This window comes from Platalea leucorodia (genome assembly GCF_965183815.1).
Source record: "Platalea leucorodia genome assembly, chromosome: 5".
Taxonomy (NCBI): Eukaryota; Metazoa; Chordata; class Aves; order Pelecaniformes; family Threskiornithidae; genus Platalea; species Platalea leucorodia.
Genome location: NC_138827.1, coordinates 6,727,302 through 6,743,918, shown reverse-complemented (window position 1 = coordinate 6,743,918; position 16,617 = coordinate 6,727,302). Strand labels below are relative to the sequence as shown.

General features: G+C 35.6%; 1 protein-coding gene across 2 annotated transcripts in view; it reads left to right on the top strand.

The window, feature by feature from the left end:
* The window catches only part of RBFOX1 (RNA binding fox-1 homolog 1), a gene marked incomplete at both ends in the record, with an annotated part of 1,359,850 nt that overhangs the window by 708,404 nt on the left and 634,829 nt on the right, over window positions 1-16,617 (top strand). For both annotated transcript variants that reach the window (XM_082312185.1, XM_082312182.1), the window contains one exon: window positions 16,441-16,488. In XM_082312185.1, coding sequence (XP_082168311.1) covers window positions 16,441-16,488 — 48 coding nt within the window. The remainder of the gene's footprint in view (window positions 1-16,440; window positions 16,489-16,617) is intronic.

The following is a 16,617-nucleotide window of genomic DNA, read 5'->3' as shown; positions in this document are numbered from 1 at the left end:
TTTAGGTATCCAAATCAGAAATGCGAATAAAGGAAAGATAAAAACACTTAAGCTTCTTTTCTTTGCTAAACGTTTTAAACATCCATAGTGAGTTAGCATTAGCAAAGATCTTGTGTGACTGCTGTAGTAAAGAAAGATGATTTAAGGCTTGTAGTCATTGTGATTCTTATTTCTGGAATGAAGAGTTGTTACTTCATCTTGTAGAAAAATCTAATAGCCATTTTTTTGTCATAAAGTCATGTGAAAAAACAAGGTTGTTAGAACAAGAAATATTGCTTTGTAGAGAGCATCATAGTTGAGAGCATGGATAAAATGATGGTGGATAGTTGAAGTACCTGCTGGGGGGGGTGGGTATGGAAAACCTCAACAAAAAAGCCTGCAGCAGCTTCGGAGATTAGGAAGATTGCTTAGTGTCTCTCTGAGCTTTTACACTGGTGCTTTTTTTTTGTTTGTTTGGGTGTTTTTTGGGGGTGTATCAAAAGTGCAAATGTGGTTTTTGGGGCCTTTTTTCAGGTGTCAGAAATCCTGTGTATATTTGAGGGTCTTCTCTGCCAATTCGGTTTTATGGAACAAAGTTTATGAACTTGGAGCAATAAGAAGTTAGACTGGGAAAGGTGTTTGTAGATGTTGGGCTACAGAAACCTCAGCTTTCTGTCCTCCTCATTCTGTCCTGGTGGCTATCTCAGTCCGTGCTTTTGGCTCACAGTCACATACCCTGTGTCCTCCATATTCAGAATATTAGAGTTTCTCCATCTGTTGAAATACAGGTAGCTATCATCACTCTTCCTGTCCTCACTGCCTCCTTCTACCCTGTGCTGTTGTTTAAATATTGGTTGTAGATATTGCATGTATTAGAGAAAGTTTTTATATAGGTACAGAATTGTGCATGAATTATCCATGATAATTTTCTAGTCAAATTTAGACTCTGAAAAATGTTTCATGATCTTTACTAGTCTCACATATGAAGAAATCAACCTTCCGATCAAAAGCTCCCTCTGTGCTTTTCTTTTTTTTTTCTGGAGTTCCCTTTGCACTTTGAAATTCTTTAAAAGTAGCTGATAAAGTAGTTGCCATGAGTGACAACTGAGAATACTGTTATTTTTGCTTTTGAGAATACCAGATGGGAATTATGTAAAGTGTAGTTAACTGAAGCCTTCAAAAGACATGCACATTTGGGGAGCTGATTTTGCAAGTGCTTTGTTGTTGTTGTTGTTTAGTTTTTTCAGCATTGCAGGAGGTCTGAAGACAAAAGAAGGAGATCACGTATGCTTCATCTGTTGTTTGATCATAGTCCTCTAGCGTCTTTGATAATTTTGATATGGGCTGACTTGGTCTTTTGAACCTTCGTTCATTAATTAAATTTTAAAAGTTAGTATTCTGAATTGGCCAGAACAGACAAAATTTTGTGGAGTAGCTCTGATACATAATCTCGGTGTTCATCTGGTATTCGGTAGAAAACCTTGTACTGGATCTGCTTTTCTGAAGCTTATTTCCATCTCTTGAACATCAACTTGATGGTGGCTTTACTGTATCATTATACCATGTTAAGAAATGGATTTTTCTGGCCTGATGTAGTGAACAAAATGTTAGTAGTCAGAAAATATCTGGTATAATTTACTGAATATTATCATTTGATTATCATCAGATAATTTTATAGACTGTATTTCTCTGGCTGCATCATTAATAATCATTAGGCTCAGTAAGAGCAATTACAGTGTAAATGGTGATGATGATTTTCAGTATTTGTATTGTAAAATTAGCCACAGTTTTAGATGTTATTTTGAACATATTAAAAACAATTATGAAATTGCATATTTAATCGGTTTAAGCAGTCAAAAATTCACAAGCAGTAAAATGAAATATTTCATAGTTGGTGGAAATTGAAAGTTACAGAAACAAGGAAAGAAAACTGGTGGTAGATCTTAGATTGTTTTACTTGAAAATTCTTCATTGTTGATCAGTTTTACTAAGTATCTTTTAAAACATACACCAGTTATGACTGCAATTCCACAGCATTCCAAGAATTCCACAGGGAAATAACTGTCTTTATCAGGATTCCTTCAGTCAGCAATGGTCATCCTAGCAACTTTCTTTTTTGCTTTAATAATTATGTTATTTTTACTTCAGGATTTGTAACATTTCTTTCATGAGACAATAGATCATGCAAGGGAGAGTTTGTGTGACTCAAATCTTTTTAAGGGTAACCTTTACATACAAAACTGTCATATGTTTAAAAAAAAAATGAAAGTAAGACTATATAAAAGTAGTGACCAAAAAAAGTCTCTTTTACTGAGTTTATACTAATGCACGCATAATTCTTCTAAAAATCAGAATTTCCACAAGTTAGATTATCTTATAAATGCATATAATATTTTCTATTTTGATAAAAATACATTTTGTTCTAACCACTTAAAGCTGATTTAGGATCCTTGCCGTCTTTAGCGAGTGTTGAAAAGCAGTTAATTATGTTTGTGTTTAAGTATACATGTTTTAAAGAATATCAGCTCTATTTTAGTGGAAGATACAACTATAATCCTTTTGTTTGTGTTCAGCTATGACAAAACATAATAGTATTTTTCTTTCTGTTTTAGAAGGATATATGTAATCATTTTCTTCCAGAGGATATATTAGTGTTATTGTAGTCCTGTTTTTACTTGGTAAAAGCATAGCTATAGCAAATGAGACCTAGGGGGCTCAGTGCTGATGTTACTGAATTTATTGTTAAAATATCACTCTCTGTTTTGTAATATTGGGTTAAAATATATTTAAAAAAATACCGTTCTTTACATTTGATGAGGGAATGTAAGCATTTGGTCTTAGTGTAGCAAAAAAATTGGACCTTAATCTGCTAAGTGTATGAAATACATTCATGTTAATTCCTTGTGTTTTGGATAAGTACATTAAAGTACATCAGTACGTTACGGTGATCACTTTGATGAAGTTAAAACAGCTCAGCAATACCATGGGGTCTCTCATTTCTGGTTTGAATATAGTGGTGATACAATTTGATTTGGAACTTTGATTATCATTTACATTATAGTTAAGAATTCAGCCCTGAAATTTGCTTTAAAAGCAAAGAGAAATGCACGTTTTCTGAGTGTGCAGCTGTTATGAGAGTTTGTTTGTAATTTGATATCCTTGTATAAGTAAAATCAAAAGCTGGTTAAGTGGCAGAACACCAACTAAAGAAACACTTTCTCTAATTCAGGTTGTAAATAATTTTTTTTTCACTTATTGAAAGAGCAGAGTTTGTTAGATAGAAAAGTTTCAGCCTATTTACATTAAAACAGTGATTCTTTTCACTCATTTTAATAAATAGTTATTATTATAATTAGAGCTACCCCTAAGAAGATCCTTGCATTGATAAAGAAAAAAGAAACCCCTTAAGGGCACATTGTTTGCCAAGCTGACATACTATATATAGTACTATTAGTTAAGGCACCAATTTTTTAATAGGTTCCCCCGCCCCTCACCCCTCCTGCCCCGCCATGGTAAAGAGTATTGGATTTTATAGTTCAATGAGTATCTGCTCTTTATCATTCATGTACTCTATTGTAGTTATTGTCAATGGTTATATGAACAGCAAAATAGGAAGCATATATCACCTGTCAGCCTATGTTCTGTACACCCATCTTGGGTTAAATTATAGTAGGATTAATTAGCAGAAGCTGCTAAAACTAAGGTTCCATAGAGAAGTTGTGGATTTTTTTTGTCTAAGCTTCAGAATTTGTGTTCAGTCTTTAAATAAAAGTTTCAGTATATTAGGATCATAAATTTTAAATTGGTCTTGCCAAAAAGCAATTTAAAAAATTTACCAGATCAAATAAAAGTGTATTAACTTGGTTTATACAGAAAGAGGGAGAAATATATTTTTCTGCTATGATGTGATTCTAACAACTTTTTAGTTTAAGGGAAACGTGTGCAGTTATACTTACCATGGGTTGAAAATAATTCAACAAGGAAATGGTCTGAATTCAGGAACAGTGCCATTTGTGCTCCATCACAAATTGGTTTTGAGGTAATCAATTTTTTAGCTCTTGAAACTGAGCTACTGGCTCTATTTGTTTTAAATTGTGCAGCTTAGATATGATTCAGTATTCATGCTTGGGTAACTTGATTAAACTGGGAGTAAAACTTTATAAAAAGCAGAGTTGTGTATTTAGCCTATAACGTAGAAAGAACATGTAGAAAATGTAATGTAGAGTTAGGAGGTGGGTGATCAAAGCTCTGAAGTAGTTTTTGTCCCTCAGATTCCTTTGGCCACGCTGAGTTGACATTTCAGAATATGCAGTCCTTTATTTTCTGCAGTTTTTTTTTTTTTTTTTTTTTTTTTTAAATAATGCCATCAGAAATAGTTTGAAATAAGTACAGCACACTTTTTTCCTGGGTCAACACATCTACTTTATTAATTAAACTGGAACATTCAAATTTTATTAAGTATCAAATAGTTGAAGGTTACTGCCAAAAAGACGGTGGATTCTCCTTACGATTGAGAAATACGTGTTGGTATGAATTCTACCATTTGAGAGAGACACCTCTCTGAAGCATTTTAAGCAGTGGTGTAGTTATTCGCTTTTTCACTGTTGAAAACAACTGTTGACATCCAATCAAATTTTGATTAGCAAAATAAAACCAAAGAAAAGGGTATGTTTTCCCATATAAGACATAATTAAACTGTGGAATTGCAATGGGATATTTCAGAGGCCAAAAGTATGAGGAGTTTCAAAATCAGAACAGATGAGTTCATAAGACAAAAATCTCATGATTATTAAATGGCCTGAAAAGAGCTTCTAGCTCAGAGTGTACCTCAGCTGCTGGTTTTTAGAACCTAGTTACCATACATCGGGCTTGATACACAGGGTTCTGAGGTAGAGCAGTACTGATGTGCATCCACGCGTTGTGTTTACAAAGCATAGTTTGTGCGCAAGACGTTATACACCTTCCCTAAGCTTTTGCTACAGACTACTTTCTGACTGTCTCACTTCTTTATTTCTCCATTCCTAGGGCTCTGATTCAATCCTTCAGAAGTCAAAGAACAGTCTTAGCAATCAGTGCCCTAGAGACAGTAGAGGTGCTTCAGTGCGAGGCAAGGTTTTAAGGCAGATGAACTTCTCTTATCCAGTATGGTAGAGAGCCTGCAGCTTAAAACTGAAGGCTCAGTTGGTGTGTTTAAGTAGAAAAGCTTTGTGTTTAGACATGAGGGAAAATGAGAGCTATAGAGGTTCATTTGAGGTTTAATTCCTGTAGAGCTCCTAAACTTCATAGTTTGATGCTTGGTCCTTCATTCCTACTGGATTTTCTCTGTTGAATAGATGACTTAACCTGTCCAGTGAGTGAGAAACTGCAGATTATGAGACTAATAAAGATGATAACCTTAGAAAAATTGCATTTACATGGCTAGGTTGTTCCGTTCATTTCTCTACTAGTTTAAGAAAAGGAGGAAGAAACTGATTTTCTTATTTTTTGATGGATCCAAATCCATTTATAAATTACCTTCTTGTTACACTGATCTTTTGCCTTGAGATTATTTTGGTACCTCTCTCTTCCAAATACCTTAGCTCATTTTATGCATTCATCTTTCGTACACATCTGGGGGGCAGGGGGAATTACCAGTCTGTAGGTACAGTGAAATCAGTTTTAAAACAAATAGAGTCGCTATTATATTTCAGTTGCATGCTGAAATATCTTCACATACTATACAGTATTACACAGAGAGATTATCTGCTCTCCAGTTAAAAAAAAAAAAAACAAACAAAAACAAAAGCATTGAATTATTAGACATTAAAAAGTATTTATTACAACTAAGTAATCAATATTCCTTGTTTAAAAAGAAGGTTAATTCCTCAGTGCACATTAATCCTTACACAAAACCACAAAATCTCTGGTCACAATTGAAGAGAGAGGTTTGGGTGTGTGGGTGTGGGTGTGTGTGTGTGTGTGAAGGGGCCGTGCAGGTTTCTTTGTTTGTTTGCTTGCTTTTCTTTTATTTTGCTGCTGTGTGGTGTGTCTCGTGACCAGTACTGAGGCAGTCATCCTTATGCAAAAAGATGCCAGGGAAATTTGTTCTCAGTGAACCTGTTCTTGGCACTTGAATGTTGATATAGGCTGAAGCATCTGTTTGGGGGGAAAATAGCCAAGAAAAAGTAGGAGGAACAATGTATCATCTGTATACTTACTTCAAAAGTACACGTATGTTGCTACTGAGACACTTATATGAAAAGTAAACATTTTGAATTCCAGCACACTTGTTCAGGAGAAGAGCACGTCCTGGGGATATTGGGTTTTGATCATTTTTGAGCAGTAACATATCCGTGCCACTGACATTTGTGTCTGCTTGTTTTCCTTAGCAGGCTTCACTTATGGGCCGTCTTAGCTTCTTTGTACGTGCAATGGGAATGAGTGTTACTCAGCAGCCTTTCAGGGCTCTTACTTGACCAGTATCTTTTTAACTATGAGGTTCCTAAAAAGATTTGGAAAAGAAATGGGTTCTGATGTCTTCATCACAGTATAGCTTGGCAGATATTTCAGAGGAAACAGGTCTTATATACCCTACACTGGGCATAGAAGAAGGAAAATGGATCTCAATCTCTTTCTTCTTGCCAACAATAACAAAAGATAAGAAAATAATTCAAAGTTGTAGCCATTCTAAATCATACAAGCTTGCCCTCTGAGGGTCTAGTTAAATTCTTTATTTCTCTTGGATGTTAAAGCAATAGCTGTAGTCATCAGAGCTTCTTTTTAATTTGCTCATGATAAGAACAGTACTTTGGATACAGTCTTCACTCATGCTTTTGTTACCACATTCTTATTAGTGTAATGCCACAGAGGTATGCCAGGAAGTTGAAATAAAGTTTCTGTATATGAAGCACCAAATAATTTGTGACCTGACTAGTTGTTACACTTGTGAATAGGTAGAAGCTGAAAAAGAATAAATTTCTAATTGTTGTGGTTTAACCGCAGTAGGCAGCTAAGCACCACACGGCCGCTCACTCCCTCCCTCCCAGTGGGATGGGGGAGGGAATCGGAAGGGTAGAAATGACAAAACTCATGGGTTGAGATAAAGACAGTTTAACAGATAAAGCAAAAGCCTCACATGCAAGCAAAGCAAAACAAGGAGTTCATTCACTACTTCCCATTGGCAGGCAGATATTTCACCATTTCCCGGAAAGCAGGGCTTCATCACACATAATGTTCACTTGGGATGACAAACGCCATAACCCCCAGTGTCTTCCCTTTTTCCTTCTTCCCCCAGTTTTTTATTGCTGAGCACGACATCGAATGGTCTGGAATATCTTTTGGTCAGTTGGGGTCAGCTGTCCCAGCTGTGCCCCCTCCCAGCTTCTTGTGCCCCCCCAGCCTCCTCGCTGGTGGGGTGGCGTGAGAAGCAGAAAAGGCCTTGACTCTGTGGAAGCACTGCTCAGCAAGAAATGAAAAATTGGTGCATTATCAACAGTGTTTTGGTCACAAATCCAAAACACAGCATCATACCAGCTACTATGATGAAAATTAACTCCATCCCAGCCAAAACCAGTACGCTGATTTAGAAAGAGGAGACACTTCTTGTCTGTATTGAATCTGGATTTTTATTTTTTTTAAATGCTCAGCTACAAGGCAATTGTTCATGCAGTGAAGCCTTGATTCCAGTATGAAGTTCTGTTTTGCTTTTTTGCTCAAAAAAGCTTAGTGAATACATAACCAGTTTATTACGAAGGTAACTGTGTTTACTGCTTGGAAATAGACATATTTTCTGAATATATATTAAAAGCATAAAACTCATCCTTTTGTGACTGAATCAAAAGTTTAGTGTAATATCAAAGAAAAAAAAAACCTTTTCGCAGAGCCTTGATTTTCATGGGCAACCTACTTTCTTAGTACTTCAGTCATCATACACCGCCTTTCATTACTAAATTTCTTTCCTGTCACTCTAAGCTTGAAAATCTGCTCTCTCAGTTAAAATTTATGTTTACTTTTTATCAATATGTAGCTGTAAAATGACTGAAGTCTGTTCAAAGCTTCAGCAAAAATCCTCTTTAGTCTTGAAGTAAGTTATTTTTGTGAACAGTGGACTTAACTGAAATAGTTCTATTACAGATGGGTACCCTGTGTCCTCACAGTCCCCACTCAAAAGCCATGGGTTCCTTCCCTTCTATCTTGACTTCACATAATGAGTCCTCCCCATCTCTTTGAGGTCTTTTAACAGCTGGTGTAGTGCCTGGTTTTGCAAGTAATGTTTGATCTTTTCCTTTTGCTCAGCCACTAATTTATGAAAAATACAGGAACTTAGTAACTCTTGGGGCTTCTGTTTCCCTGGTAAATGTGGCTGAACTTAATAGATTCTAAAGGTCTTGAGGTACTTGAGGTACAAAGAAATTTTATATGCCTGTTTCCTGTAGGATCTGATCTGAATTCTCTCAGTGCCAGGAGGCACACAAGGCGCGAACATCGTTCTTCCACTTCGATCGGTCTGCGACTGCGTGCTCTGGAGTCCCAAGGGCCACAGCGCAGTCTTCTGTTGGTTTTTTCCTCAGGACATGACCGATCCAGTTCCATCTCCTCCTCCTCACTTCATTACTGATTTTCTCCATCTCCGAGTTGATGCTCATCGTTTCTGCAACTTTTTTTTTATTTATTTTTTTTCCGGGAGGAGGTAGTTGGCCTCCTGCCCAACCCCCATGACTTGGAGGGCCAGTGGTTTTTCTGTCAGGGTGGCCTTCCCTTAGGCTGCGTTGGTTCGCGGCACCTTCTTCGATTTTATCCGGTGCACCCTCCAGAGAGGGATCCCCTATCCACCAGCCGGGGGACGCGCCTTCTAGCCGTGCAGCCCCAGCCGAAGGGTTTCCTGTAGGAAACCAGCCTAAAAATGATAAATTTCTCCAGGAATCCAGTTGTCCCCTTATGCTGCTGATAATTTGAAAACATAAACTGTCAAATTAGATTGCTTTCTATAAAAGTTGCATCTGCACTTTGGGTATATATTGCCAGTTGTCATCTTACCCAGCTTACCTAGTGTGTAGTCTGTGTTCAGACCACACTGGCAGCTTTACTGACAACTCTTATTTTGTTTTTTTTCAGGAATATATATTGATCACCTCGATTTCAGTGACCTAAAATATACTAATATTTATGTGGGTGTTGATCTACTTGACATCTAAGGGGATATTATTAGATAAATAATGTTTAGAGTTTAAAAATTCAGTTTTAACAATCTAAAACTGTTAAAATTTACAGTTTTGAAAATTCTTGTGATGGTGGTTAACCTGTCTTTGCTCCTGGAGTGACACTTGTTTCCCATATTAGTTAAAAATGAAGTATAATTAGATTTTCAAAGGATTCTCTAGAAAATTGCACACAAACGAGAAAATGGAAATTGCATATATTTTCCCACTTTGCATCTGAAACTGAAGATGGATTCAGATGCAACTGTGTTGCTCTTTTAAAGGAGCGTGGCAACTTTCAGCCTTGCAAATAGAGGGTCATATAGAAAAGGAGTTTCAGATTTGACCTGTAGATCAAAACAATGTTACAGATAGGAAACTTCAATATTTTCATGCTGTTCAAATGGATACCTTTATCTAATGTAAATTTGTATTGCCATCTTTGAAAATTAAATATTTATTAGCCCCCAAATTAAGTCATAACCTGATATTTTTCTAGGGTTCAACAGCAAATTCCTATAGATATAGCTAGATACTTCTACATGATAGATTCATGTCTTAAAATTATATGCATCTTTTCTGAAAATGCTACATGTTTTTTATGTTGTTTGTGCAGTTGTGATGATCTAAGGACATAGGCAGAAGATTTACACTCAGGTAATTTTACATCATTGGACTAATGTAAACATGTTTGGAGAAATCAGATGAGTTGTGAGACACGCAAAGGCTTGCTTTCTGTGCTTTGCGTCTCTAAGTATTTAGAGTGTATTTAAGGAAAGGACAAGTAAGTCATAAAGGTGAGAGCATGAAGAGAAGAAGTGGGAAAGTTTCATATACTGCAGTCCATAAAGCTTTAGCAGTCAGCAGTACCTGTTCCCTCAAACAAGTCTTTATTAATGAAAAAAGTCAAGCTTTTTTTGGAAAAACAGTTTTCAGCTCTTGCGAGCCTTGAAGATTGTAAATGAACATAAGCAAAACACTAGAATCAGAGGAAAGAAGAGACTGGGTATCCACTTACACAGCCGGATGGTGGGTGGATGTGTGGGAGGGCACACACAAGAGTCCCTTCAAATCTACATTAAAAATACAGCAGTATTTTTACAAGCAGTAATTTTTTATTATAAAATTTGTCAGTTCAGTTTCCAAGAGCATTGTAAACCTTCCTCTTAAAGTTTGTCTACTTTCAACTAGAAATGAGACGAATAAGCTCCCCAAAGTCTTGAGAAACTTGATTTTAAATCCCTGATCAGATGGATTTCCTTTTTGGCTCTAGACAAACAGCCCTGAGGCTGCCCTGAGGCAACAGAAAAAGATGCAGACAACCCAGTCTTCTCCTGGTTTGTGCTTGTAGCTTGTAGACACAAGCCTCTCTTTGTCCAGAAATGTTAGTAAATAGAGATGAAGCTATTGCTTTCATAAATAAAGCTCTTTTCTTACATCTTTGAAATTGCAACTGTTGAAGCCATTAAAATCCTGGAATTGGTTTCTTAACTTAATTTGATGAGGCTTCTGCATGAGTCCTTCAGTTGCTGGGGACAAACTTAGTAGAGACTTGAATGTCACATTCTCAGGTTTCATTTTTCATTTATTTTCTTCTTCAGTAAGTATTACTGTGTGGTTAATTTGTTCTCTGGGATGGATAAAATAGAACTAATACGAAATTCAAATGAATTCTTCTGCTGGCAGCCTGTTTGTTAGCAGCAATAATGAAATGTAATGGCTAATGGATAGTGAAAAAGATTAAGTATTTTCCTCCATAAGTCAGGGCTTTGATATATTTAAACAATTAATAAAAATATCGAGAAAAATCAATAACCTAGAATTTGACTGTGCACTTTTTAATTTTAAATATATATATATATTCTTTTTTTGTTTAATATCAGGTTACCTTTATATATGCTTTAGTCATTAAAAGGAATCCGTTTCACTTTTAAAAATTTTAAACCTGAAAAAAAAGCCCTTTTATTTCTAAATCTACAGCCTTTTTATGAAACTGGAAACCAGTATTGTGAAGAAAAGACATAATTAGTGTTAGCACTTGTTGGGATGCAAAGGATATGTGTAAAATACCTGATGAACCTGGTCAGTGCAATAGATTTATCTTTTCTAGGGAAGCTGAAAAAGATTTTACAAGGTTATTTGCTTCCACCTACTGACCATTCTTGATATTACAGACAAAAACAATTGAGGGAATACTTCAATAACTTCCAGAATCTCATCTTTCCTCCTTCAGATACAGGCCATGGGACTAGTGTGTGTACATATGAATTCTGTTTGCCTTTTATATTTCATTACTTTCACATAAAAAAAAAATGTTAGAAATGCAGATAACTTTTCTACAGTTTATTAGCCTGTGCAGTTTGCTTATTTCTTGGGGTTGTTTTGGTTGGTTGGTTGATGTGGTTTGTTTCTGGTATTCTGTGTTATGATGATAGGGAAGCAGAAGAAATAGGTTTTGGATAGCAGGGAGATAACAAATTGAAAAATGTATGATAAAGTACATAGCCATGTACAGGTGTTAGTTTTGTTAGCATGACTAATGGCTGCTTGAGGATATTGATTTCACTATTTCTTTTTGCAATTCAAGAAGTAAAATTAAATGTAGAATTATAGAAGCTATGTAAAATAAAGTGCATGGAGGTTTTTACTGCATCCTAAAGCCAAGATGTCATGCAGCGTCATGCTACCACCAATGATTACTTTTACTTTCTAAAGCTTTTCTTTTACTTCTGTTCAGTAACATTTGTATAATGCTAATATCGGATGAAGGCGGTAGATATGTTTCCCAAGGGCCTAGCATATTAAACTTTAAAATCCCTGAAACATGTGAATGATCAAACAGAGCACAACTGGGATGAGGAAAGGGAGCCTTCTGAGGAATAAAATGGGTATCATATCTGATGTATATATACTATGTATTTATCTGATGTATATATACTATGCACTTATCTGATGTATATATACTATGTGCTTGCAGTAGATCTTGCTGTTGAGTTATCTAAATCATTACTTGTCTCCAAACTAGCACTGAAAGAATTGTACTACTTGGTCTCACTTTTCTATCTGGTAAGCTGTAGTACTCAGTACAAGCAGAAATTTAGTACCAGTTGGTCACTAAGGTGACTAAATTTCAGTAGGAACATTTAAAGGCTACCTTTCAGAGCTATATGCCTGCTAACACAGAGGTCAGCATAGTTTCACCATCTCCTTGTTTCCTTGTTGCTGCTACCCGACATAACAGACAAAAAAGCCAATTTTGTTTTGTGCTGCCACATAAAAAATAGACCTCTTAATAGGTTTATAATAATGCAATTCAATTGGCTGTTATGCAGTGACACCTAGAGAAAAAAAGGAATTATGTCGGTTTTAAACTGAAATGGATGACAGGGTTTTCTACCTTAGTGGCAGGGTATGTCTATAATTCATTCTTTCCATCTTGCCCATGAAACATCCTACGAAGTATTCTATCATTATATGATTTGTCTAAGATAAGAATTCTTCAGGAGGAACAGATTTTGCTGGGTTTTCTCTTCTTTTTTTGTGATGTAACAATGCTAAAGAAAGTGCCTGATGTATTGTTCAAATCTATAGGATTTTACACTTGCTTCGCAGCAATGGTACTTCTTAATCTCAAATAATTCATACAGTTGGGAAATTTGCAATACACATACTAAAATTACAGCGCTTTGTCATTTTGCACTTACAAAAAGCAGCACAGATGTCTCCTGCAGAAGAACATTCTGATTTCTTCCCTTCTTGCTCTGAGCTTGACAGATGATTCATTTTGATAATTTTTTTAAAGCTGAGTTTCTGTGTATGTTTTTTTTCTTCAAAAGAGGTGTATCTAGGATGTAGATGATTTATACTCAAATATTTATATTTAAACATATATTTGATTAAGCCAGTAACTTCACTGATTTAAAGAAGTATAACAGTAATAGTTTCAGAAAAATTGCTTTGTTTTCTTGGGCAATTAAAGGTTAAGATATGCATGCATGTCCCTAACATGAAATACTCTTGTCACTCAAGGATAAATTCTGTCAGAGTTCAGTTACAGCTGGTAACAAAGTAGTTGACTGCTTTTCTTCCAAAAAGACTTCACCATAGACTTTCTAGAGACATCAGATGCACAGCAAGCAGCTCCTGTAACTGTTTCTGCAGAAGTGATGAACTGTTACTATTGTTTTTAAATATAAACCTGGTGCAAATTACAGTTTATTATTCAGCTAATAAATTTGAAAATTATTGATTTTAGAAGAGACTCATTGATTGTCTCCTATTATTTGTTCTTCACCTACTGCACACATTTTTACTGTTCATATTTTTGACTCCTTCCAACTGGTTTAACCCCTTTGCACCAAGGATTCTTGAATTCTACTCTAGTCCTTCTTTAGGTAACCTGTCAGTATCCTTAGTTATACTTTATTAGAGTATAGGCATTTGTGAGGAGTTCACCCCACCCATTGGTAAAGAAAAATCCTGTTCAGGAAGTCAGGCTTTGTGTGGTGTTACCTATTAAATGGTTGTTACAGTCCAGGTTGTTATCCGATAATGTAACCAAAACAAGTTTGTAAAAAATTATTTAGGCAATATTTTAAAATTAATATTTGGAATACCAGAACTAATAAAATAACAATGGAGCCTGATTTTTTTTTTTCTTGTCCTTGTGCAGAAGTCCGAATTCGGGTCTCTGCTCTTGAAGACATATAGCTATTTCTTTACCCAAATCTGACGTTGTTACATAGTTTCAGATAAGCTAATACCAGTCTTTCTCGCTGGCTTCAATATCCACTAATATTGAAACCATACAGATGTAGTTTTCCTTGCTAATTTTGCAAGGGTTAATTTGTAAGATTCACTTTCCATATCTTTAGATAGAAAACCAAACACTATGAGCTGAAATGATTGTCTGATGTTCAGGGATAAAACACAGAATAGAAGGTATGTCATTTGATTTTCAGACTTATGGCTGGTATCAGCTACCTTCCAGGCACATTGTCTCTTCAATTCCTGATTGCAGCACTGAGAGTCTCAGCTGGGCTGGCCTCAACTGTTTTCAGCTGGGCTGCATGCTTAATTTATAGCTTTTGCCTTACTGGTCATAGACAACCATGCAAGATAAACTGAGTTGGGAGGAAGATGGTTTTTGTTTTATCCAGGTAAAACTGCATTTTTAATTCACGTTGAGTGCTTATGAACTTAGGTTTCTTAAAAATTGCTTTTAATGGGAAATGATAGTGGCAAAATAGCAAACTAAAATCTTCTATAGACAGCGGGAGGGATCAGAGTACTGTTAGGTCTTGGACAAGGTATATTCATCATACCGAGAGTTTGTAATAGCTATGACTAGAATCTGATAGATACTTTATTCTGCATTCAGTTAATTTAGGTCAGTATGTGAGAGAGAGCCACCCTTGTCCTTGGTAATATGAAAAGATATGATTCATTTTTGATTAAGCAATAAATATGTTAAAGAACATTCCATTATTTCCCTAAGGTGACTTAGGGCATAGCTAGCAGGTAAAGAGCACTGGTGCTAATGGAGTTTGAATTCATTCCTCTGAGGCAGAAAGCTTTTTAAAAGCTGAGCTTTCTTCCTCACTCACTCACCAGAAAACCTGAATGTAGATACACAAACAAGCTCAGGACGTCAGCCTGGAGGCAGAGATAGTATTTCCTTATCCACCAAATGGGAGGAGAGACATGGTGAGAGACTGTCTGGCTGCCAGTAAGTCACACTTGAAAGAAAATTTTTGAGTATTACATTCCGCAAAGAACAGTCTGGTTCCCCATGAAAAGTATTTTGAATATAAAGAGTGTTTGAGGTACTGATTCATATATGAAACTAACCAGAATAACAAAGATTGTTGTTGTTGGAAATATGCTGCGTAAGAAGTGACAGAGAACTCGATATGCCTAATGAAAACATCTTTAATATATCTTGCTGTCAGCTGAAGTATTTTTTCAGGAAATCTCGATTCATCTGACTTGATTGAATGATTTCATTTTTTAAATCTTTTATGGGTATATGGCTTGGGTAAGAAGTCTTTGGCATTGAAAGAATACCAGCCCTTCATTTAAGATGAATAGGCATGGTGTTGAAGTAACATAACTTCTTTATTTAATATTTGTTATCAATTTTATTAAGAGCTGCTATTAGCTATCAGCCTTAAGTTTGTAATTTGGGATTTATGTAGCAAGTAACTCTAGCCAGTAATCTAAAATCTGATGAGAGTGGTTCTAGCTTCAGTGAGAGGTTGGGGAAGGACTTACTTTTAACAAAAAATCGTCCCTCATCTGTATGTCATTTTTTTTTTCTAATTGAATTCTCTAAAGTTGCAGTATGTAAGCAAAATTAGCTTCCAAGAATAGTCTAACTAGAAAAGTTGAAAACAAAAGAAAAATCATAATAGGTCAGTTGTCTACAGTTTAATGACTTGAACTATATTTGGCTTACTCAGTTTCCAATACTAACTTGTTGTACGAAGGGATAATACGAAGAAATAAATGCCTTTCAGACCATGATTTTTGTGATAATGATTATCTCTGCATGCCTTCAGGTCTGCTGGCAAAAATCCAACGGTTCAATGAGAGTCAAAATACCTTAGGAATAAAAGGAACGTGTTTTGGGTGTCATCAGTTTTAAGATTATTTGTTTGACTCCTGAAGAAAACATAAGTCCAAAATATATGTATGTATGTAGACATATATACACACATACAACACACATATTTATATTAAATAGACGCTTGGTTATTCTTGCATGTTGCAGTGATTCAGACACAAATATCAGACACAAACATACCAAGTCTTACTTAGCCCTGTTGACAACAGACAGAAGTTTGAGCAGTTGTTTCCTCTTAAGCTTACCTGTATCTTTTTTAAGCTACCATCACTAATGGAAAAAAAAAAAGAAAGAAAAAAAGGAGTAATCAAGCAATTATATTTTCCTCAAAATGCAAAACATGCACTATAAAGCAGAGATCATATTTTTGTCTTACGAGCTGGCTACCCTATATTGAAATCGGATTGGTTTTTTTACAGTGTTTCAATCCTGTCTTTTAAGTTTATGCTTGTAATACAATTTAATAAACCTTACTTAACGCCATAATACTAAACATTGTACATTTAAATATAATATATATACAAAACTAACAGTTCAGTAAAGTGTAATAGGTGGAGAAACCCACTTTTCAGACTCTGATGCCCTTTCTTCATCGTGAGTTATTCCCACAGCTCTGGTCAGTATGCTTTGTGACACAGTCTTCTCTCTTTGTCTTTTCAGGATACTAAAGCAGAGTGCAGTTCCTGTGTAGAAACTGAGGACAGAAAAGTAAGTGGCTTGTTTTAATGTAATTTGTCAGGCAACTCTAACAAGTGGTTTGGTGGTTGTTGTTTGTTTTTTTTAAAATTAAACCATGTGAACGAATAAAACATACACACATAAAACCCCGTAAAATTA